The sequence below is a fragment of the Mercenaria mercenaria genome, chromosome 11 (assembly GCF_021730395.1).
Source record: "Mercenaria mercenaria strain notata chromosome 11, MADL_Memer_1, whole genome shotgun sequence".
Lineage (NCBI taxonomy): Eukaryota > Metazoa > Mollusca > Bivalvia > Venerida > Veneridae > Mercenaria > Mercenaria mercenaria.
Window position 1 is genome coordinate 64,982,154 of NC_069371.1, and position 24,980 is coordinate 65,007,133.

At 35.2% G+C, this 24,980-nt stretch overlaps 1 protein-coding gene across 3 annotated transcripts in view; it reads left to right on the forward strand.

Annotated features, from left to right (window-relative positions):
• LOC123531217 (vacuolar protein sorting-associated protein 41 homolog) overlaps nt 1-24,980 on the forward strand; it is a 37,304-nt gene that overhangs the window by 3,098 nt on the left and 9,226 nt on the right. Inside the window, exons 5-19 of one of the 3 annotated variants that reach the window (XM_045312010.2) lie at nt 2,544-2,618; nt 4,545-4,796; nt 5,469-5,530; nt 6,136-6,217; nt 7,475-7,541; nt 8,326-8,423; nt 8,929-9,061; nt 10,681-10,698; nt 14,820-14,935; nt 16,067-16,123; nt 17,072-17,215; nt 17,655-17,747; nt 19,884-20,011; nt 20,715-20,762; nt 20,944-21,082. In XM_045312010.2, the coding sequence (XP_045167945.2) occupies nt 2,544-2,618; nt 4,545-4,796; nt 5,469-5,530; nt 6,136-6,217; nt 7,475-7,541; nt 8,326-8,423; nt 8,929-9,061; nt 10,681-10,698; nt 14,820-14,935; nt 16,067-16,123; nt 17,072-17,215; nt 17,655-17,747; nt 19,884-20,011; nt 20,715-20,762; nt 20,944-21,082 (1,512 nt within the window). Of the gene's footprint in view, nt 1-2,543; nt 2,619-4,544; nt 4,797-5,468; nt 5,531-6,135; nt 6,218-7,474; nt 7,542-8,325; nt 8,424-8,928; nt 9,062-10,680; nt 10,699-11,885; nt 11,913-14,819; nt 14,936-16,066; nt 16,124-17,071; nt 17,216-17,654; nt 17,748-19,883; nt 20,012-20,714; nt 20,763-20,943; nt 21,083-24,980 lie in introns of all 3 variants that reach the window. The other 2 variants (XM_045312008.2, XM_045312011.2) reach the window with 2 other exon arrangements.

Below are 24,980 nucleotides of genomic sequence, written 5' to 3' on the forward strand. Positions count from 1 at the left end.
TAGAACCTTCAAACTTCATAGGGTTGTAGGGCTGCTGGAGTAGACGACCCCTGAAACTTCATAGGATGATTGGTCATGAAGAGTAGATGACCCCTATTGATTTTGGGGTCACTCTGTCAAAGGTCAAGGTCACAGGGGCCTGAACATTGAAAACCATTTCCGATCAATAACTAGAGAACCACTTGACCCAGAATGTTGAAACTTCATAGGATGATTGGTCATGAAGAGAAGATGACCCCTATTGATTTTGGGGGTCACTCCGTCAAAGGTCAAGGTCACAGGGGCCTGAACATTGAAAACAATTTCCGATCAATAACTAGAGAACCACTTGACCTAGAATGTTGAAACTTCATAAGATGATTGGTCATAAAGAGTAGATGACCCCTATTGATTTTGGGGTCACTCCATCAAAGGTCAAGGTCACAGGGGCCTGAACATGGAAAACCATTTCCGATCAATAACTAGAGAACCACTTGACCCAGAATGTTGAAACTTCATAGGATGATTGTACATGCAAAGTAAATGACCCCTATCAATTTTGGGGTCACTCCATTAAAGGTCAAGGTCACAGGGGCCTGAACATTGAAAACCATTTCCGGTCAGTAACTTGAGAACCACTTGACCCAGAATGTTGAAACTTAATAGGATGATTGGTCATGCAGAGTAGATGACCCCTAACGATTTTGGGGTCACTCTGTGAAAGGTCAAGGTCACAGGGTCCTGAACATTGAAAACCATTTCCGGTCAGTAACTTGAGAACCACTTGACTCAGAATGTTGAAACTTCATAGGATGATTGAACATGCAGAGTAGATGACTCCTATTGATTTTGGGGTCAGTCTATTAAAGGTCAAGGTCACAGTGGCCTGTTCATGTAAAATCATTTTTTGGAAATAACTTGAGAACCACTTGGCCTACAATGTTGAAACTTAATAGGATGATTGGACATGCAGAGTAGATGACCCCTATTTATTTCGAGGTCACTTGATCAAAGGTCAAGGTCACAGGAGCCTGAACAGTGACTTGAGAACCACTAGGCCAAGAGTGTTGAAATTCAGCAGGATGACTGGACATGCCAAGTAGATGATCCCTATTGCAGCCAACCATCAGTGTCTCTTTGACTTTCGCTCCTGACCCCTATTGACTTCTTGCCTATAGGACTTTGCATTGGGGGAGACATGCGCTTTTTTACAAAAGCATTTTCTAGTTTATGATTTGATTTTTACCAAACTTGCACACAACTTGTATCACCATAAGATCTTGGTTCCTTTCTGGAACTGGCTAGATTCCGTTATGGGTTCCAGAGTTATGGTCCCTGAAAGGCCCAAAATAAGCTATTTTGAGCTTGTCTGCACAATAGCAGCTTTATTTATGATTTGATTTTTACCAAACTTGCACACAACTTGTATCTTGGTTCCTTTCTGGAACTGGCAAGATTCCATTATGGGTTCCAGAGTTATGGCCCCTGAAGAGGTCAAAATTAGCTATTTTGACATTGTCTGCACAATAGCAGCTTTATTTATGAGTTAATTTTGACCAAACTTGCACAAAACTTGTGTCACCATAAGATCTTGGTTCTTTTCTTGAACCGGCCAGATCCTGTAGTGGGTTCCAGAGTTATGGCCTCTAATAGGGCCAGAATTAGCTTTTTTGACCTTGTCTGCACAATAGCAGCTTCATTTATGATTTGAATTTAATCAAACTTGCACAAAACTTGTATCACCAAAAGATCTTGGTTCCGTTCTTAAACTGGCCAGATCCCATAATGGGTTCCGGAGTTATTGTCCCTGAAAGGGCCAAAATTGGCTATTTTGACCTTGTCTGCACAATAGCAGCTTCATTTATGATTTGATTTTAACCAAACTTGCACACAACTTGTATCACCATAAGATCTCGATTCGCGTATTATGTTATCGCCTTGGTGTCTGTCTGTCTGTGTTGGTAAGCAATTTCCCTTCCGCTCTGTAACTCTTGAACCCCTTGATGGATTTCAGAGAAACCTGACACAAATGTTCACTCATTGAAAGGATGTTCAGAGTGCATGTTTCGGATGGCTAAATTCAATGTCAAGGTCACACTTAGGGGTCAAAGGTCATATGACTTTGTTTTATGTGAATATTGCTCTGCATTTGCGTTGCATTGCAGTGCTGTTGTTTTTATTTGGCAGATCCTTCTTTTGTTCGCTTACAATATTTTTTCTTTTATTACTTCCCTTTTATGTTACTATAAATAGCTTATTTAGTAACTTTTTTTATTATTGGCCCTAGGGAAAAACTGAGACCACTTTTCTGTGGTACAGCATGGATGATACCTCCAATTTTTAGGTGTATTTTGACATATCTGTACCTTGTAAGAATTTTTTCTTTTTGTTTTTGGTTAAAGCAACGGTACTCAGGGGAGCGATATAGGGCCATCATGGCCCTCTTGTTTTCTCTTAGGCTCAACAAACCTTTTAATTAATATTACAAACTAAAGACTAGTCAATAGTATGAAACTGTGGAACAGTAATTTATATAAGGAGTCATGTGATATTATTCATTCCAGCACACCACAACAGTAAATCAGATCAGTGTTGATGACAATGGGGACTACATAGCAAGTTGTTCTGATGACGGAAAAGTAAGTAAACTTATCTTAGACTTTGCATGTTTCAATCTTTAGCATTCTTTATTCAGTATGGGTTTAGTTTTCAATGCAAATCATTTGGGATTTCTGAAAAGAGGCCCATCTACAGTTCTTGACATAAAATATGAGCCATGCCATGAGAAAATATATTTTTGCAATGCTTGTGTTCATAAGAAATATATATGAGCCGCACCATGAGAAAACCAACATAGTGCATTTGCAACCAGCATGGATCCAGACCAGCCTGTGCATCTGTGCAGTCTGGTCAGGATCCATGCTGTTCACTAACAGTTTCTCTAATTGCAGTAGACTTTGAAAGTAAACAGCATGGATCCAGACCAGACTGCACAGATGCACAGGCTGGTCTGGATCCATTCCTGTCGCAAATGCACTATGTTGGTTTTCTCATGGTGCGGCTCATATATATTTCTTATGAACACAAGCATTGCAAAAATATATTTTGCTGGAAACAAGTATTTGACCTGTAACTGATGGGACACCATAATGATACCTATAGACCTTACTGAAGAACATGTTCTTTACTTTGGTAAAACTAGCAAAAGGATTGTTTTTAGCTCGACTTTTCGAAGAAAAAGTAGAGCTATTGTACTCGCCCCAGCGTTGGCGTCGGCATTGGTTAAAGTTTTTGATAAAGTCAAATATCTCTGTTACTATCAAAGCTATTGACTTGAAACTTAAAATATTATTTACTATCAAAGTCTACACCAGGAGAAACAATCCCTATAACTCTGATTTGAATTTTGACAGAATTATGCCTCTTTTTAACTTAGAATTTTTGGTTAAAGTTTTTGATAAAGTCAAATTTCTCTGTTACTATCAAAGCTTTTGACTTGAAACTTAAAATACTTGTTTACAGTCAAAGTCTACACAGGAGAAACAATCCCTATAACTCTGATTTGAATTTTGACAGAATTATGTCCCTTTTTAACTTAGATTTTTTGTTTTTGTTAAATTTTTTTGATAAAGTCTTTATATCTCTGTTACTATCAAAGTCTGCACCAGGAGACACAATTCCCATAACTCTGATTTGAATTTTGACAGAGTTATGTACCTTTTTAAGTTGGACTTTTTTTACTGGCAAGCCCGTCCGCTTAGCTCAGTAGGTAAGAGCGTTGGTCTACGGATCTCAGGGTCGCAAGTTCGATCCTCGGGCGGGGCGTGACTATTTGATAAACGACATTGTGTCTGAAATCATTAGTCCCCCACCTCTGATTCATGTGGGGAAGTTGGCAGTTACTTGCGGGGAACAGGTTTGTACTGGTACAGAATCCAGGAATACCAGTTAGGTTAACTGCCCGCTGTTACATGACTGAAATACTGCTGAAAGATGGTGTTAAACCCAAAACAAATAAAACAAATTTTTACTGGCAAAGCTCTAATACAGAGTCAAGCACTGAGAAAAGTCAAGCGCACTGTCTTATGGACAGCTCTTGATGAACACTTTATTGAAAATTGGTTGGACATTGTCAAGTTTTAGTTTTACTGTCCTTGAAATAAAAATCCTATACTGATTCCTTTGTTGATTTATGCTCAGCTTTCAGTATATCTTTCTAATAGCTTTTGACATTCAGCATAATTGAGCCACGCCATGAGAAAACCAACATAGTGGGTTTGCGACCAGCATGGATACTGACCAGCCTGTGCATCCGTGCAGTCTGGTCAGGATCCATGCTATTCGCTTTCAGAGCCTATTGCAATTAGAGAAACTGTTAGCAACAGCATGGATCCTCACAAGACTGCATGGATGTGCAGGCTGGTCAGGATCCATGCTGGTCACAAAGGCACTATGTTGTTTTTGTCATGGCATGGCTCAATGTTATCACAATTTATCACAAAGGGCCTAACTTAAAGACTATAATAGCACAGAAATATTCAGCAATTGAAAATCTTCTCTTGCAGGTTAACATCTTTGGTCTGTACTCGTCTGAGGACAACCAAGTCGTCAACTTTGACCGTCCAGTTAAATCTGTTGCCCTTGATCCAGAATTCTATAGATCAAGCAGTAAGCAGTTTGTTACTGGGGATGACAAACTAATTCTGAATGAACGGGGGTTATTCCGCAGTCACAAAACCCGTGTTCTACATCAGGGAGAAGGTGCTATCAGACAGATCAAATGGAAGGGAGAACTTATTGCTTGGTCAAATGATTTTGTAAGTTTTTGGAACAAATTTGCATGTTCCTTTTTCTGGTTGAAAAATATCTAATTTAAAAGAAACTTTTGGACTTTATGAAAATTTTTAAGTCAGTTATTTATTTAATTTTGAACAAAAAATAAAATGTTTCCTTAAAATCTTAAACTTTGTTAGAGAGTTAAAACTGCAAAATTTCCTTTTTCACTAATAAATAATCAGCTCCGAAATTTTCCTGAAGTAATTTTCTACTGAAAAATGTTAGCATTGTAGACCTTACAACTGTCAAATGAGCCATGCCATGGGAAAACCAACATAGTGGCTTTGCGACCAGTATGGATCCAGACTAGCCTGTGCAATCTGGTCAGGATCCATGCTGTTCGCTTTCAAAGCCTATTGCAATTAGAGAAACTGTTAGCAAACAGCATGGATCCTGACCAGACTGCGCAGATGTGCAGGCTGGTCTGGATCCATGCTGGTCACAAAGCCACTGTGTTGGTTTTCTCATGGTGCGGCTCAAATTATCTACAAAGTTTCAGACAAATTAATACAGTTGGTACTTTTAGAAAGTAAATCTGAAATTGAACTAGTTTGTATTATAAAGTATAAATGTTTTACTGGGAACATTTATAAATGTAGAAAATATGTCTATGGATGTGAAGTTATTATATTCGATACCTTTTTTATGCAAAGGGTGTGAAGGTATATGACCTGAACTCTCGGACAAGAATTACATCTATCACCAAAGACCAAAAGTAAGTATACAATTTAACTAATGAGCTGATAAGCACTATGCAGGTTCCATAACCCTATTTTGCTTTTTTACTATATTATGCCCCTTTTTCGACAAGGCTGTTGAATAGTTGAGCGTTGCTGTCCTCCGACAGCTCTTGTTTTACTTGATATGCCTTGTGTAGATAGATGCTTATTGTACAAAGTATGTTCTCTTTTTTTTTCAAGTTTCATCAGCTGTTTCTTTGAAATGTAAACTTGTTTCTTGTGACTTTGAGGCATTTCCGAAATGCAACATTTTTGATTTGATAAAACCTACCAGGGCACTGAGTTTAGATTAAAGCCCAGTTTGAAAATTATTTGCATTTCTTTGTCATTTAATGGTCTCGCTTGAGTGAAAATTGAAGTTTGAATTTTGCATTATCATGATTTTGGTTTTCACAATCTGGATTACCAAGACATAGATTCATATGTAGGTGAAATAAAGTAATGATGTAAAGCAACATGCAACTTTTATTTAAAATCTTTAGAAAAAAAAAAAAAATATTGGAAAAAGAAATTGAAATATTTTACAAGACAAATGTTACAAAATTGGAATTTTTAAAGAAACAGAATCCCATTTTTGCAGCCATAGACCTGACTTGTATCAGTGCAACCTTCACTGGCAAGATGACAAGAGACTTCTGATTGGCTGGGCTGATACTGTAAAGGTATGTTCCGAAGTAAAGAAGATTTTCATTGGCCAACATGAGACTCATAAGCATTTTATTCTTAATGTGATGCTTTACTGGACTAAAAAGTATTTTTATAATTCTTAATGTAACGTTTTAATAATGGACTAAATTAGGGGTCTCCATCGTGTAGATGTAATGGTCACTATTTCCAAATCCATTGCCTCTCATGCTGTGATCATAACCTGCGCAGTTGCTTGAAAGAACTATGAATGACAGGATGGCAGAGCTGTCCAAAAATGTCTCAATGTTAGCAAACTGTTATTACACATGTATTTTGAAGTTTGAAAAATGGGACGGACCTTCATTTAATTGAATAAATGAATTATTCGTACTTACATTACATGACAAACATTATTGGTTGATGTTGATCATCAGCTGAAAAGGTTAAGCAGAGGTTATTGCATGCCAACCTTTTGTGTCCCATTAAAAAGCTGGTACCAAAAATGATGCTGATGGAAATCAAATCTCTATTGAAATTCATGATTTAATATTTGGTGTTAAAATATGAGGAATCTGCCTGATGAACATCAGACAGGTTGTTTATGGTAGTGGACCAGTAATGACAATCGGTCAGTTACGTATTTTCTGTATGTGATTTCGGCATTCGCCAGTTTTTACGCAAACCATTTACAAATTGTGCATTTTTAGCTTGTCTGATTTTTTAAAAAAATCTACAAGGTATTGTCATCACTTGATCGTCATCGTCTGATTTTTAAAAAAATATATGAGGTATTGTCATTACTTGATCGTCGGTGTCAAAGTTTTTGTTTAGGTCCACCTTTCCTCAAAAACTGTAAGAGCTACCGCTTTGAAACTTTGCACATTTGTTTATCATCATTCGGTGACTATTTAGGACAAGAATGATAACTCTAACCTGCTTTTTGTCAGAATTATGACTCTATTTGTACTTGGAAAATTTGATTTTCTTGATTTAAATTTTTCTTTAGCTCCAACTTTGAAATTTGCACACTTGTATATCATCATATTAAGATGATTAACTAGAAAATCCAAACTTTAACTCTTTTCTTACATATTGTCCAGCACATGCAGACAACGATGCACCTGCAGGTGTGCTCATGTTGGCATTTATGACCGAAGGGTGTCAAATGGGTTAACTTGAATATATAATCACATGGAAATAGTTGAGTATCATTATAGGTTCACTATGTTATTAAGTGAAGACTTTAAATAAAGTGAAACAACATTTACTATTATAATATATCTATTTCTCAGGTTTGTTTGGTGAAAGACAGGGTTGGACAAGATATTAGAGATTTACCTGCAAGATATGTGGAAATAAGTATGTTTCTTTGACTTGGGTAGTACATGTAGTTGCAAAATGATTTTACATTGATTTAAATCTTTTAATGTAACAAAGATTGTGATTTGATGAGTATGAAATTTTACAGTTCAGTCCATCAATTAAAAATGTCTGACATATTAATCACTTTACACTAAACAGATTCATGTCAGATTTAAACATTTTTTTTTTTAGTTTTATTGAAAGTAGTGTCATCAACGTCGGTTATTATGTTTGAAAAGTTTCCGAAGGCTTCTGCTCAATAGCTAGCAAGGAATCTGTCTTTTGAGTAGTTAATGTCTGTAAAAACTTTAAATGTTCTATTTCATGAAGTAATTAAACAAGATATGGTATCCAGGAAATTAAGTAATTATTTCATGCTATGTTGTATACATTCTGCCACCAAAATTGTAAGATGGCTTTTCATAAGTCTTTCTCATGCAATATTCATATAATATGAATTATAAATACATCATTCTTAAGGTCTCTCTAGGTAGTAGTAGATAGATATTTTTGGTGATGGTGATTTTATAGTGTTACTGTGAAATCATTAATATTCATGGGGGACTAATTTTTGTGGATTTCATGGTTGAGTCAATCCACGAAATTTAATTCCAACGAACAAGTAAAGTTCCCATTCATTTCATCATCAAAAGTTGATATCCACAAATTCATATCTCCACGAAATTTGCTGTTTTGACCCAAACCACGAAATTTCATGCCCACAAAATTTAACGATTTTACAGTATGCTTGTGTCTGAATATTGAATATATTGAATTACAGTTGCCATGTTCAACACACCAGAATTTATGATATGCGGGATTGCCTCCCTTGAGAACCACCTTGTTCTTCTCACCTTTGATAAAAACACACAGCAAGAGGTAAGATCGTCAGTGCAAACTCGGACTTCTTAGATGTTTTAAGAATGTGAAGTTATGCACCTTGTGTTCTGTTTGGGATTTCATTCAGCTAGACCAGAGTTGTGGTTCTTTACTTAGTGAAAAATACACTAATAAATGCTTAAAAGTTTGTGCTGCATATATCTTGAAAAATGCTTCATGTAGACTTATGAAACCATGTACAGTGACAGCTGAAATGGAAGTGGGGCCCCTGTGTCCCATGGACACGCATCAATGTTTATTTTTCTTTTCCAGTATTGTTAACCTTTAGCCTGCTGGTGGTAAATGATTTTGCTTTTATAACGAATGCAGACCAGCACATCCATGCAGTCTGATCTTGGTCTGCGCTGTTTGGTATTTATTCAGTAAATTTTCAGTTAACACCCCTTTGAATAATAAAGGGTATTGCCCAAATTGAATGATGGACTAGTCCATTTTAGATATTTAGCAGGTTAAGGGTTTTTAATAAGTGATATGTTTTTTTCAGGGTGGCAAGATAATGTCAAGTCGTCCGAACCTGCGTATTGTTGATGCTCACATGGAATACTTCGAGGAACTATCTAACGATGCCCTGTCTATCCGAGGATACCAGAATTATAGGTGTAACGACTATCACCTAGGTAAATGATTAATTGTCTTTACTGTGAAATCACTAATATTTTGTGGGCGACTAATTTTTGTGGATTTCCTGGTAACGTCAGTCCGCAAAATTTAAATACCAACAAACAAAATTGATTTATCTTAACACTTACCCAGCTAAATTTTTATAATGAACTTGTTCATCTTTCAGTATGAACAGTACCATTAACTGATAAAAGGGGTGCATACCAAAAGGATACTGACTGAATGGCGAACAGTGCAAATCATGATCAGACTGCACACATGTGCAATCTGATCATGATCTGCACTGGTCGCAAAGCCAGAATCAGTGGTGTCCAGCATGATGAGGGTTAAAATCTTGATATCTATGAATTTATATCCCAAGTAGAAAAGCTGTCTTGGCTAATACCACAAAATAACGTGCCCACGAAAATAGATGATTTCACAGTAGCTAACACATTAGTCATGGAAGAGAATTGACAAAATACTAGATTACTAGGTAATTTTTAAGATTTTTATTTCACTGCTACTCATGAACAAAGTGAATCACAAATTCAAAACAGTCAAAGATATTAAGCAGCAACTATTACAACAAGTGATACCAACTTAGGGAAGTGTGATTTTTTTAATGACACAAATTAGGCTGATGTCTGTCAAATCAAAAATAAAAATGGAACAAAAAATATTGAATTTACAGTATATTGGATCACAGACTTAGAGATTAAATCATAGAATACTCGAGTTTCTATGATGTTGATCATTTAATTCAGTTTAATTTTTGGAGCTTTAATGATTAAGTTTGCTGGCTTTAATTTTAAAGATAAAAAATGTGTATTAGTAATACATGTATAACTGCAATAATGGTGAATGCCAAGAAGAAAAAGAAGAAGATTTCAATAATTATTGTCGAAAACAAGTTGCTGTCATATTTGTGAAAACCTTGGCAAAAGGAGTGTTACAAGCTGGCTGTTTAAGGCCAAATTGAAAAAGTCAATTTGAAAACTTACTGGCTGCTTAAGGCAAAGTGGCTGCTTAATATAGGTGGCTGCTGAGGTAGGTTTCAACTGTATTTAGAAGTTGTAGAAATATTTTCGGTTTTGCAATAGAGTTTATATGAGCCATGCCATGAGAAAATCAACATAGTGGCTTTGCGACCAGCATGGATCCAGACCAGCCTGCACATCCGCGCAGGCTGGTCTGGATCCATGTTGGTCGCAAAGCCACTATGTTGGTTTTCCCATGGCACAGCTCAATTATAATAATTCCGATATTTTACCATAGGTCTATTATGTTCTTCTGAAACAGCACTAGTACTTAACCTATAGCCTGCTAAATTTCTTAAATGGACTGGTCCATCATTCAGTTTATTATTTGAAGGGGTGTTTACTGAAAATTTACTGACTGAATAGCAAACAGTGCAGACCATTATCAGCCTGCACGGATGAGCAGGCTGATCTTGGTCGCAAAGGCAGAATCACTTGCTGCCAGCAGGCTTAAGGTTAACTAATTAAATATATTAAACATGATATATTTTCATCATGTCAAAAATAGGCACTTTGCATTATTATGTTTCAAGAGTGTTTTCTACATGAATTATTCCTTGGTAAAACATAGTAAAATCTTGAGTTTTTGAACACAGGGAATATGTGTATAAATGGTACTGTAACATTTTGTTTCACCATTATTCAGCTATGTACCCATCTGCACGCTTTACCCGAGTATGTAGCTAAATGTATACATGAAGCAAAATTATTATATATAAAAAAGCCTAATTTCATGCTTTCCCCTTAAACACATCCTGTGTAAACCTCATATACAAGATTTTAAAGAAAAACTAATTGTTGCCAAATTTATCAAGTACAATTCTTGACATTTCTAAATATGTTTATGATAAGCACTTTTAATACACCCATCTCTGAAAGAGCAAGGCGTATTATGTGAACACCTGTGGCGGGCGGGCGGTCGGCATCTAAAGAATGTCTGCTCTCTAAGTCGTACAGTTTATCCGATATTCAGTTCTTCACCAAACTTGCTGCCAATGTTTGTGGGCATAATGTTTCAGCCAAGTTCGATAACTACCCAAATTGCCTCAGATACTCTTGGATTATGGCCCTTGAATTACTCAAAAAACTGCGAATTTAGCCTTGTCTGGTCTCTAAATCAAGTAGTTTTCATGTGAACTTTACCAAACTTGCTGGCAATGTTTGTGGGCATAATATCTTGGCCAGTTTCGATAACCACCCAAATCGCCCCGGGCACCCTTGGATTATGGCCATTGAATTACTCGAAATCTGCGAAATTAGCCTTGTCCATTCTAACAGTTTTGATCCGATTGTCAATTTCATCCCACATGGAACCTCACAAATACCTTGATTCCTTCTTACCCTTTTTTGGGGTTAACAAGGCATACAACATCAACATAATGATTATTACCTTTATGATAAGTAACTGAATATGTAGACGGGCGTTTTTTGTGACAGTCTGGCACTCTTGTCACAGCATGATTTCTTGATACTACAGTCAAACTTTGTTGGCTCAAACTCAGATAATTTGTGCGCCACCCTTCACCCCAGTTCATCGTCCGGTCCCGGCAAAATATCTATATAAATTAATATATATTTTTTGATAACTCGAACTACTGATAACTTGAACAAATTTTGCTTGACCCGTTGAGTTCGAGTGAACAAAGTTTGACTGTATATTGAAATGTCGGTACAACACATTCAAATATTTGCAATCATTTAATGATGTCTTTAAGACTTATTTGTTTGTAATATGCGCATCTAGATTTAGAATATATTCTGATATTTTTCCTAAAATTTCTTTTCCTCTTTATATGTAAAGCTGTTTCATCAGAAGCAAGTTTGGATGGTAAATCAACTTATAAGTGATACAGTGTGCAATTTACTTCAGTTCTAGAGAATACAACTCTTCCCTTCTACTGCTTTAAATATCTGTATTAACCCTTACCCTGCTAAATTTCTATAATGAACTTGTCCACCTTTCAATTTGGACAGTACCATTAACTGTTAAAAGGGATGTTTGCTGAAAATTTACTGACTGAATAGTAAACAGTGTAGACCATGATCAGACTGCACGGATGTGCAAGGCTGATCTTGGTCTGCACTGCTTGCAAAGGCAGAGCAGGCAAAAGGTTAACAGATTTAGGGCCTTTAAAGACTTCATTTCCCATCATGATTTATAAGATTCTTGCACAAGTCATAGGTTTATATTCCAGTCTACATTTACAACCAGTGATAGGGTTTTTTTTTTGGCATGTGATATTCAACAAACTTTATTAATAGTAATAACCAAATAAAAGAAATTACTTTGATAGCACTATTTTCTTACCACAGCGTTGGGTACAGCTTTTTTTAATCATCTGCAGCATAACATGTATTTTCCATAAGAGAACATTTTACAAATCAAGAAATATACTATTATAATGAACACAGAAAAACTATCAAGATATTTGATTTTCATCTGGTTTTATGTAAGAAAATACAAATTACTGCACAAATACAAAAGTGTAGTTTGTTACACACCATTTACAACATGAGAGTCTTTTTACATCCCGTGTGTTAAAGATGGAGTTTTTCCCGTATAGGAGAAAACAGCAGAGACTGTGACATGTCTGGTATGCGAGAAAAACGTATGAAAATCGTGCTTCGAACAATGGACCACTGTTTCTATTGAAACTTTTCCAGCATTAGTAAACTCTCTTATCAAATCATATTTTTGTGCTGACATGATATTTGATAAAGCTTTAATACTGTAAGAAAAAACAACATGCTACATGACATATCTATAAAAACTAACCATACACCTTAATTCTGTACTGTATTTGAGCCGCATCATAAGAAAACCAACATAGTGCATTTGCGACCAGCATGGATCCAGACCAGCCTGCGCATCCTCGCAGTCTGGTCAGGATCCATGCTGTTTGCTAATGGTTTCTCTAATTGCAATAGGGTTTGAAAGCGAACAGCATGGTTCCTGACCAGACTGCGCGGATGCACAGGCTGGTCTGGATCCATGCTGGTCACAAACGCACTATGTTGGTTTTCTTATGGCAGGGCTCATTTGTTGCTTGTGCTTTCATCCCATAATACCATCTTTCTTCTTAGTGACCTACATGTATAAACCTGTCTTGCTTAAAAAGTATTAACATATATATGGATCTAGGTAAATTACAAAATGCTTGCCTGAAAAGCTTAACATAATATAGATCTATGCACAACACTCATTACTTGCCTGAAAAATGTAAGCGTGTATATGGTCCTATGTGAAATACAGATAACTTGCCTGAAAAGTGTAAAAATTTGTATGGACCAGTATTACATTTACAGTCAAACCTGTGAACAAAGACCACTCTTCGAAACAAGCAAAAGTGGTCTTTGTTCACAGGTGGTCTTTATTCGAGGGGAAGGGTCACTTCTCAGTTAGCCATTATCATGCTGATAAAAAGTATTTTTACAGCTTCTTGCTTTCGTTGTGTTCTCTGTATTAATTTGGCCGGTGCAAACTTGCAAATTTTCAGTCAAGCAGTAATTATTATGTTTGCTTTAAGGCGAAAGTCGTGAAAATTTGGCGGATTTCAAATATTTTCATGCCAGAACGGTTCAGCTTGGTTGTTATTGGGGGGCAAATATGACCCTCGGGAATGAATTAGGCTGGTCGCGGTTGCCAGGTGGTCATTATTCACGGCCTTTTTATTAGCATTTTTCTAACGGGGGACCAGAGACCGGTCGTTGTCGACATGTGGTCGCTATTTATGGGTGGTCGCTGCACAGGTTTGTCTGTATATGGACCTATGTGAAATACAAATAACTTGCCTGAAAAGAGTAAAAATTTGTATGGACCAGTGTAACATTTATAAGGACCTAATATGTAAAATACAAATAACTTGCTGAAAAGTGTAAAAATTTTGTATGGACCAGTGTAACATTTATATGGACCTATGTGAAATATTTCACAAAATAACTTCCCTGAAAAGTGTAAAACTGTAAAAATTTGTATGGACCAATGTAACATTTATAGGGATCTATGTAAAATACAAAATACTTGCCTGAAAAGTGTAAACATTTGATATAAGGATCTATGTAGAATACATACAAACCTGTTTATAGTGGTCTCCTATTGGATTGACTGAAAGTGATATTTGATGAGTAGATGGCCACAGCAACTGGGGTTTTCATTGTCAGGGGTATACAAGTGCATAAAAGTTTATTATTTCTCACACAATACATTTCCAGTGCATAATCAGTCATACATGCTTGTGTAATACTGACTTAATTTTATGCCTTTGAAGCTCTAAATCATGCTAATACATGTAGTAGAGTATTTGTTTGAATTAATTTATTATTTATGATAAAAAGAAAGTTTTAAATTAGCTTATTTTGGAATGAATATTAGCTATATTTATTTTACAAAAATTGGTAGGTTTATTCAGAACAAGAGAAAGGTCTTGTAACAATGAAGGCATATATTTGAATTATTACTTAATTTGGGCATAGTAAATGATAAAAAGAATGGTTAATACTTAAGTACTATGTACTGTAAAACTTTGTTCGCTCGAACTCAGATAATTGAAGCACCACCCATTGCTCGAACTCGTCAGGGCCTGGCAGAGTCCCTGCATAATGTATATTGTTGATGGCTCAAACTACAGTGTACTAATAAATAAAATATTTTGGTCCCGTCAAGTTTGAGCAAATGAAATTTGACTGTATTGTAACTTTAAATTAATTTTATGAGATAGGTTTGCTTATTTTACAGAGAATGTGATTGAAGACAATTTGTTCTACATCATCAGTCCTAAGGATGTTGTGGTTGCGAGACCAAGGGATCAAGATGACCATATTACATGGCTTATTGAGCATGAAGACTTTGAGGTAATGACAGCTTCTTATCATAGGCTATATTCCTTTCACTACTCCGAACAGTGTTCTAAAAATTTTGGAGTAATGTTCTAATTATTGTCAAAGGAATGAAGTAGAACACTGGTCTGCTATGGTACTTAGCAATATTGAGGTTAGCCATAGTTGTTATTATAGGCCATATTCCTTTCACTACTCTGAACAGTGTTCTAAAAATTCTGGAGTAATGTTCTAAATGTTGTCAAAGGAATGAAGTAGCAAGTTGTTCTGCTGTGGTACTCAGCACCATTGAGGTTATCCACAGTTGATAGGAATCAAGACTTGTTTTCCATTGTTATACATATTTATCATGTGACTGTTCTGTCTGCAACAAGCTCTTATATAGAACAGTCTGCACACGCTCTAAACATTCCTGAACACTCCTGTAAAAGCAGAAATTTTCATGAGGGTTTAATTTTTGCTATATTCACAAGGTCCCTCACCTCGCAAACATTAAACCTCCCATAGATGTCATCAGTCTGATCTCGTCATTACACAGACAAAAGATAATTTGAGCCGCGCCATGAGAAAAGCAACATAGTGGCTTTGCGACCAGCATGGATCCAGACCAGCCTGCGCATCCGCGCAGTCTGGTCAGGATCCATGCTGTTCGCTAACAGTTTCTCCAATTCCAATAGGCTTTAAAAGCGAACAGCATGGAGCCTGACCAGACTGCGCGAACACGCAGGCTGGTCTGGATCCATGCTGGTCTCAAAGCCACTATGTTGGTTTTCTCGTGGCACGGCTCATTTGAATTTGATAATTTATTTCTTGTCACAAAGCAAAAAATGTTCTGTCTAAAATGTAGCATATTTTATCACAAGATGGGGCTTCCATTATCGTGAGGTTATGGTCACCGACTGAAACGCATGCTCACCCCTTTGAGTTCGCGGCCTGCTCAGGTGGTTCAGATGGTTTGTTGAACGTTAACTGTTTTACCCAGGTGCTCACTTGTTCCTGAAATACTGCTTGGATGGGAACCTAGGGTCTGCCTTCGCCTTTAGAAGCCGGAAAGTTGCTGTATGACTGTGACTTAAAACAAAACAAAAAAAGCCATAAGTTTGAATTATCCAGCAATTACTAATCAGTGTTTGCCTTTTCTTTCAGGAAGCAATGAATGCAGCAACCCTGCACAGCAAGGAGTTAAAGAGACATACATTCCAGGTAAGTAAAGTATTATCAGGAGTTACAGAGACATGTATTCCAGGTAAGTGAAGTATTATCAGGAGTTACAGAGACATGTATTCCAGATAAGTGAAGTATTATCAGGAGTTACAGAGACATGTATTCCAGGTAAGTAAAGTATTATCAGGAGTTACAGAGACATGTATTCCAGATAAGTAAAGTATTATCAGGAGTTACAGAGACATGTATTCCAGATAAGTAAAGTATTATCAGGAGTTACAGAGACATGTATTCCAGATAAGTAAAGTATTATCAGGAGTTACAGAGACATGTATTCCAGATAAGTAAAGTATTATCAGGAGTTACAGAGACATGTATTCCAGGTAAGTAAAGTATTATCAGGAGTTACAGAGACATGTATTCCAGGTAAGTAAAGTATTATCAGGAGTTACAGAGACATGTATTCCAGGTAAGTAAAGTATTATCAGGAGTTACAGAGACATGTATTCCAGGTAAGTAAACTATTGGCAGTGCAGTAAAAGAGTCATAGACATACAATCCAGGTAAGTAAAATATAAACAGGAGTTGAAGAGATGAATGTTCCATGTAAGTGAAGTATTTCATTAGATTAAGAGAAGACATTCCAGGTAAGCAAGTTCACAAGTTTATCCATTCAACTATTGGTATGCTAGGTTTTATAGATATGCACCAAGTTGATAACATTTTAAGTAGAAAAGGTGCTCCTAACTGATAATATCTTAAGTCTAAAGACATAGGAAATTATGTTGAGATGGATAAGGTCAGACTGCCAAAGCTTTCTGATAAGAGGATTTCATTTATATCAAGTTTGTTTCATGAAATTATAGGCAGCTAAAAGGAATCTTATTTTTTCACAGTTTCATAATTTAAATAAGACTTGTTTGTATAACCAGTTGAAATATTTAAGATGGATTGTAATATGTTTGACGATTAAATTTGAACTTTCAGGATATAGGAAGGCAGTTTCTTAACTACCTCATAGACCAGAGGAGATTTGAAGATGCAGCAAAGCTCTGTGTGAAGATATTTGGTAAGAACAAAGACCTGTGGGAGGCGGAGGCTTACAAGTTTGCCAGAATGAACCAACTAAAGGTATATTAAACAGCTTTTAGTTTTGATTATTTGTAATTTCATTGAAATTGGAGCTATTATAGACACACTTTCATAGCCACTGTATGACTGTACAGTACAATTTACTTCAAAATAACAAAACATATAAGGCAAATTTATTGCTATTGATTTATGAAATAACCAAACCTTTTGCATGGTTTATTGTCTCATTTACCATGGTTCAGAGCTAGGATGTGTTGGAATTTAACTACGAGAGTGTAACCTTGAATGGTTAAATATCCAAGCATTGGAATGACAAGCCGTGGCAAATCCATCAACAAATCACAAGAATACCTTGTTACAGTTTATTTTCATTCTAATATGGACATTGAAATATCATGATAAAAATAACAGACTGCATTCATTTGTTCATCGCAGAATATACAACAATTGACTTCCCTTGTTGATTTCTATGTTACAGTGGCTGGCCCCCTATTTACCTAAAGATGACCCCAGACTTAGTCCTGCTATATATGAGATGGTACTGAATGATTTCCTGCACACAAACTGTAAGGTAACCAATACTAGTAACCAAACTATTTTATTTCTTATATACAAAAACGTACCATTACTGTCAAGAACTATTCAATTGTCCAGCAAAGTGCCATACATTATCAACAGTTTTGTACTGTTTTGTGTTGACAAGCACCAGGGCATGCATTAGATTTATGGTATTAAGGCATAAAAAAATATTCTTTGTTTCCGGTAACATGCTCAAAAAAATTAGGGTAGGTAGGTCGGAATTTTTTTTTTTTTTTTTTGAATTTTTTTTATTGAGACTTCAGAAATTATTTTTGTATAAAAAAATGAATGCAAATAAGGGGGTTATGCTTTTAGAGCACCAGGGCATGCATTAGATGTATGGTATTAAGGCCTAAAAAAAAAAATCTTTGTTTCCGGTAACATGCTCAAAAAAATTAGGGTAGGTAGGTCGGAATTTTTTTTTTGTTTTTTTTTTATTAAGGGAGACTTTTCAGAAATTATTTTTGTGTAAAAAAAATGAATGCAAATAAGGGGGTTATGCCTTTACTGGTTTCCCAGTAGTTTCCGGACCGAAATCACTATTTTTTGCCAGTAACTATCAAACAAAACATAGTAGAAACATAAAATTTTCACAGAAAAAAGTTAGGTTCTTCGTTACCACCATGCAGAATTCGTATTACAGTTGCGTTCATAACACAAATGTAAATGAGGCCTCAAACGGGGCAGTTAATTCCATTAATATCTCAGTTAGTCCGAGTAGTTTTCCGGACCTTCTATTGTAACAGTTGTAACCTTACTGTAAAAGCAAACATTTCCGATTTTGTTATTTATATCAAAAATTAAAATATAATTCTAAGGCGTGATGATGATTTGAAAAGTATATTTCAAGAATTTAACAAATACTAGATTTATAATACGCTCATTTCAGTTACGTCTAATTACGTTTGAATGACGTTTGCAACGTCACACTAAAATGACGGGATGTATTTAGCGGACTGGTAATATTATAAAAAAGAAATTAAGAGCTTTTAATATAATTAACAACATTTTTTATAAAAAAGAAAAAGACCGGTCTCAAAATTGCTAGTCTAACGCCCTGACCACTCGGGCATGGACACTGCTGCTAAACATTTGATTGATTGACGGTATCATAGGTAAATCCCTGTCTATTTTGGTTCTTATTTTCAGTCGATGATTTAATGCCGTAGTATAGTGAATAGGTAGATTTTTTCTGACTTTCATTGTTTTATTTTATTACTTTCGGAATATTTTTACTGTATCGTCTGTAAATGGAAGCATCAATTGACTGATGTTTACCTTCAAGGGGCCTCAATTTCTGCGCATGCGCACTGTAACTGGCATTCCCCTGCAGTTGACAATCTCTTGTGTAAACATTACATCGAAGTAAGTTAAAACAACCGGGATATTCAAATAATAAATTAGTTCGGTAATGCTACGTTTTTGCTGCTATGTAAAGGTAACAAAGGTCTAGATGATATGATATCATTACCCAGATGCTTTACGACAGCGTAAAGTCTGTACAGCACAAAATATAAAAGGTCCGGAAAACTACTTGGGTCCGGAAACTACTGGGAAACCAGTAGAGCATCAGTAAGTTGATTTCTAACATCGCTGACCATGTTTAAAGCATAAAAAGTGCAGTTTTGCAACTTTTTGTTAAAAAGTTGAAAAAAATATTCTCCAAGGCCATAAAAACAGGTAGGTCGTGATACCGGAAACAAACAATTTTTTTTTTTACGCCTAAGGTCAATATGTAGTTATGTTGACCTGCTTTAAAAATAATATTGACTGAGGAAATAGGCTGGTCAATTATTGAACCAGAAATAATTCAGTACAACAGTTTGTACAGTACAATATATACTTTCAGAACTATCTCAGAGTACCGTATAATTTGCCATTAGTCTGTCCATATATACATCACAAAAAATCATGTATTTCAAACTCCTTATTGACTACAATGGAGAACTGGTTAACACACGATTTTTACTGAAAGGAGAGACCATTACAAAGGAGATTGGGTTCTATCAATAAACCTGCCCAGGTCTGATGACTTGAATTGTATTTATATGATTTGAAACCAAACCAGACAAGCATTAAAAGTTTTTAAAAAGATAATCATGTTTTTTTTTCCATTTAAATCTTTCAGGTGTTCCTTCAGTTGGTCAAAGAATGGCAGTGTACATTGTACAATATACAAGCTATCATCAAAGTAGTGATAGATAGACTGGACAGAGACAGGAACAACAGGGATCTCTTACATGCACTAGCTGAATTGTAAGCTTCAATTTCATATACTCAGTGCCTATTTTAAACTTTAGCCTGCTGGCGGCAAGTGATTCTGCCTTTACGGCCAGTGCAGACCAAGATCAGCCTGCACTTTTGTGTAGGCTGATCATGGGCTGCACTGTTCTCTATTCAGTCAGTAAATTTTCAGTGAACACCCCTTCGATTAATAAATGGTACTGTCTAAATTGAATGATGGACCAGTCCATTTCAGAAATTTCGCAGTCTAAGGGTTAAAAGAGATTTTATATAACTTTCAGTGTTCCAGAAGCCCGTTTCGTAGTTGCAGTAAGATTTTATGAACATGATAAAATCAGCAATTCATTACTCTTTTAAGTCTCTTGAAGTAACAAAAAATCAGTAGAATACAGCATGTACAGTTTATGCTGTTTAGGAAACGTAAAAGATTTGTTAAGGTGATTGTAGTTATACAGTAGAATCATTTAAATTTGCTGGCATGAAATTATGCTCAAACGTGAAAAAGGACTGTTTCGCGCGGGCTTTAATTTGCGCATTTTCAATTTTAGAAATGAAAAAAATAAAATAAAAAAAAATAATAGCACGGTCTTAAATTTACGCATCAGCCCTAGCGCGAAATACGCAAATGAAAATGATGTTACAGTACTTCATTTTATGTATGCTATGGATGAAACAAATATGCGCATGTTAATAGAATTAAATATTTCAATTTCAGGCATGGATATGAGAGGGCATTTGATAAAGCTTTGGCTATATACCTCAAGTAAGATATGAAATCTTTTTGTTAGTGGACGTCTTTTGTATTTAAATAGTATATGATCTTCTTTAACATTGAAAAGAAACTATGTCAGTGTAACTGCACAGGAAATTTTCCAAAAACTGTTTTGAAAATTCTTATCTATAACTTTTATTTAAGCCAACCTTCGGTTTTAATTGTTTTACAGGTTGAAGGACAGAGATGTGTTTGTACTGATACACAAACATAACCTGTTTGAGTCAGTCAGTGATAAAATTGTTCAGCTGATGGAATTTGATCAAGACGCAGCTGTGACAATGCTCCTTAATAATTTAGACAAGATACCTGTAAGTTTTCTTTCCAATCTTCTGAATTAGAATATGTCAGACAAAGAAACTTAGTCCCATTTAGAACAAATGTATGATTTATTTTATTAATTTGATGTGCGAAATTTTAAATCAAGTCCCATTTAGTAGTCTGCCTATATATCCAAAAAAAAAGAGGCCTAGAAATTGCCTTTGATGGCATTTTTTGTTAATGCCCGACAGCCATATTCATTGTTAACTTTATAAAAAATGGAAACTTTTCAGGGGGGCTGTCGCCTTCTAAGGGTCATAGCAAGGTCACAGCACAAGGTCAAACGTCAATAAGTGCATTTTTGCTATAAACTTTAGATTTTCGCCATTTTTGCTGCATTCTAAAACATACTTGTAATTCTTTGGTGATAATTAGGAATCTGAGAAGTAAAATAAGTTATTCAAATAGATATATTGCATTTGAGACTGGCAAAATTCAAAACGACTAAGGTTATTTCTATAGAATAAGCTTAACTTTTCGTACGTTCAGATATTTTTTTCATTTATGGAAGTTATCTTTCCCGTGTTTCTAAAACTTCCGTTTTCAGACTAACAATTTCCACAAAGGCTGGTTGGTTACCTGAGTGTATGATTGTCTGTATGAACAGTACAGGTAGAAAGAAATCTACGGCGCATATTTTATAAAGACTAGTACAGTCAAACTTCGTTTGCTCGAATTCGGATTATCCAATTACTAATTTTGGCTCGAACTCGGTGTCAGGTCTATATAATGTATATTTCACGTTTGCTTGTACTTCTAATATCTCGAACACATTTTGCTTGTCCCGTCGATCTCTAGCAAACATATTTTGACTGTACTAACTGTTGACAGATCTAAAGTTTCCCTCGGAAGCATAGAACTCAAGGACGTAAAAATAGCAAACTTGGTTTGATTATGTCTGTTTGTGAGATGTGCAAATTCTCGCTAGCATTATCTAAAATGATCTATGCTGTCAAGCAAAACTTTTCCAGTGGTTTACGCTTGTGCTGTAGCAATTTCATGAATGTGTGGGTGTTTAGAAATACTACCTATGTATCAAAGTCTAAATATAAATATTAGATTACCGCAAATGTTATGTTTTTTGTGTGTTTAATATTTTTTTTTTTTTCATTCCATTAGTATGAAAATGGTACTTCTTATATTTTTGAATCAGGTAAAAAATATTTCTTTGCACATTAACATTAGTCTATTATAAGAACTGGTAACCGCTCTTCAAGTGTTTCCAATATCTACAATTTTGTAATTATTTGTTTATGTTTGTTCAATAGATGTCATAACTTCAAAAAGGCTTGATAATTGTCAGTGAATTTGATAGTATATCGAATGTTATTAGTATGATCTTTATGCCTGTGAATATAGGAGCAAAGCATGTTTGTTTTCCTGTTACAGCACCTTTAGATTTCCGAGTGATTCGTTGGTGATAGAACCGAGTAGAGCAAACTTACCAATGTATCACAAAGGAATCTACTGATGTTATAAAATAAACAAATGTGAGCTTACGCTATTGTAGCCTTAAACGTGTACAAATAAATATATTGTCAATTAGATTCAGTGCGGAATGCTAGAATGAACTACCCTTATATAGAAATAACTTCTTACCCTTATATGAAAAAATGAATAAACCCCATAACTCTTCGCAAGCTATACGTCTTAGCCTTACATATTCAATCGGGATTATTTGTTTATTATAAACCCATCGTTTTGAATTTCAAGTTTTTTCTACATGCTCTTCTCATCCTGCAGGAAGTTATTTTTACGCATTGTATATCTCTTATATCGAACCACCATATTTCATCATTTTGATTAGGTGAACCATCATCAGTCAGTAATCATGAAAATATCGGAGGGTATAACTTCAATATTTCACTGAATGAGCCTCAATTTTACTATTATAAAAGGTTTCTAAATCAACCCTCTGATGTTTTTATACCTTTATTTTTATATTTTTATTGGTAAAACGTCTGAATGACAAATGTTTCAGTGTCAAGACACAAGCTTTGTTTTCACAATGTTATCAAGGACATCCTGTCTGAAACCAAGTGTCAGATCTGTAAATTGTTACGATCTGATTCGTTTTCATCTTTTGTTTTGAACAGGAAGTAAGAGTGTAGAAGCAAAGCCAAAGATAAAAAGAATCGAAACAGAAATAGCTTGCTGAATTTTCAGAATAAAATGATGCAAATATCGCATTAAGAGCTTCGGTGAGAGAAAATCTAGTTCTTGAAATGTGCTACTTAATTGCAAATACATAAAATATGACGATAAATGTCTGACCGACAGTAAAAAAAAATAGAACTATATTACAGCAAATCAAAGGAATAGTGTATATATTAACTAGTTGAAATCCTACAGATCTGTTCTGTTAAGTTTAATACCGTATATGTACTGTGTACACCTATGTGGTGACCAGTATTTCAGTTATTCTTCTAAAATGGTCCTATTTAACCACCACCGCGTGGACAAATTAACATAAATATATATCATGTAATGAACCATCACCAGATTCGAAATCATTTCTTTAGGGGCTGGAGACGGATTCCATATAACATTATATATGTTACTTTCAACAGTATTTCAGTCATTTAACGGCGATCAATTAACCTAATCAGTGTTCTGGAGTCGCTAAAAGTAATAGCCTTTTCCCTGCAAGTAACTGCCAACTCAAGACCCCGCGATCCTTAATTAGATCTGCGCCCTACTGATTGAGCTAAAAATACTTGTTTGTATACATGACAGTAAAGTGATATTAAATATTTACATGAGAATTTTATACATTTATATGAATAAAACATTCGTTCAAGTCTGTCAAAATTTGACGATGAAGGGAATAAAACAAGTGTGGAGTTATTAAAGTTGTTGAGTATTTTATTAATATACGTACTATTTTGCTACCTTAAATAACATAGAAGTCATTTTTTTAAAGTTCAGTTTTGACCTTGACATATCTGTGACCTTGAAATTACATTGGATAAACCTTGAATAAACCTTGGATACGACAGTTCCAAAAATATTTCTCTAGTTCATCCGCATATAAAGATTAGCAAACATGTCAAGTAAAACACATTTTGCCATCGTATGCCACTTTTCCCAGATATATATTATTCTATATAATATTATATATATTATATACATTTTTTTATATATTTTCGTCAGTCTTATTTACAAAATACTAAAGGGCGTTAAGACACAATATTTAAACCAATTTAGATGGTATATGAAAATAAAACGAATGCATAGCGGCATAGTTTATTTGTAAATGCACTTATTTGACCTTTGACCCCATTGTACTGTAATTAGGAACCATAGAAGGCGACAGCCCTTTTAAATTTCATGTTCGATCCTAAGGAACACTATTATACTCATATCCGAGCATTAACAAAAAATGCCATCATAAGTCACATTTTCTCAATATATTGGCAGACTATAGAGCAAATGGATGATTTTATTCTATTAATTTGATGTGAGAAATTTTAAATCAACATATTCGTGTCCTCGTAAAATAGTCATGTCTTTGCTGAAACTTTATTCCAGTGAAGTCAATAAATTAATCAATGAATACAGAACTCTCCTGTTGATCACTACCAAACTTTATAGGATTATAGTTGTCAGTTGATGACCCCATTTGTTTTGAGGTCAAAGGTCATGGTAACAGTGACCTTGAGATTGAAATAAGTTTCCAGACTGAGAGAAAGCTTGCATTTAAGGCTATGAAACTTCATTGGATGATTGTCTGTGATCAGTAGATGACCCTGTAACATTTTGAGCATAAGTAGGTCAAAGGTCAAAATCACATGACCTTTAGAATAAATTATTTTTTATATGTATTTCAGATGTTTATATGATAAAGGAGTTATATTTTTAGCTACATTTGAGGAATACAAGACGCAA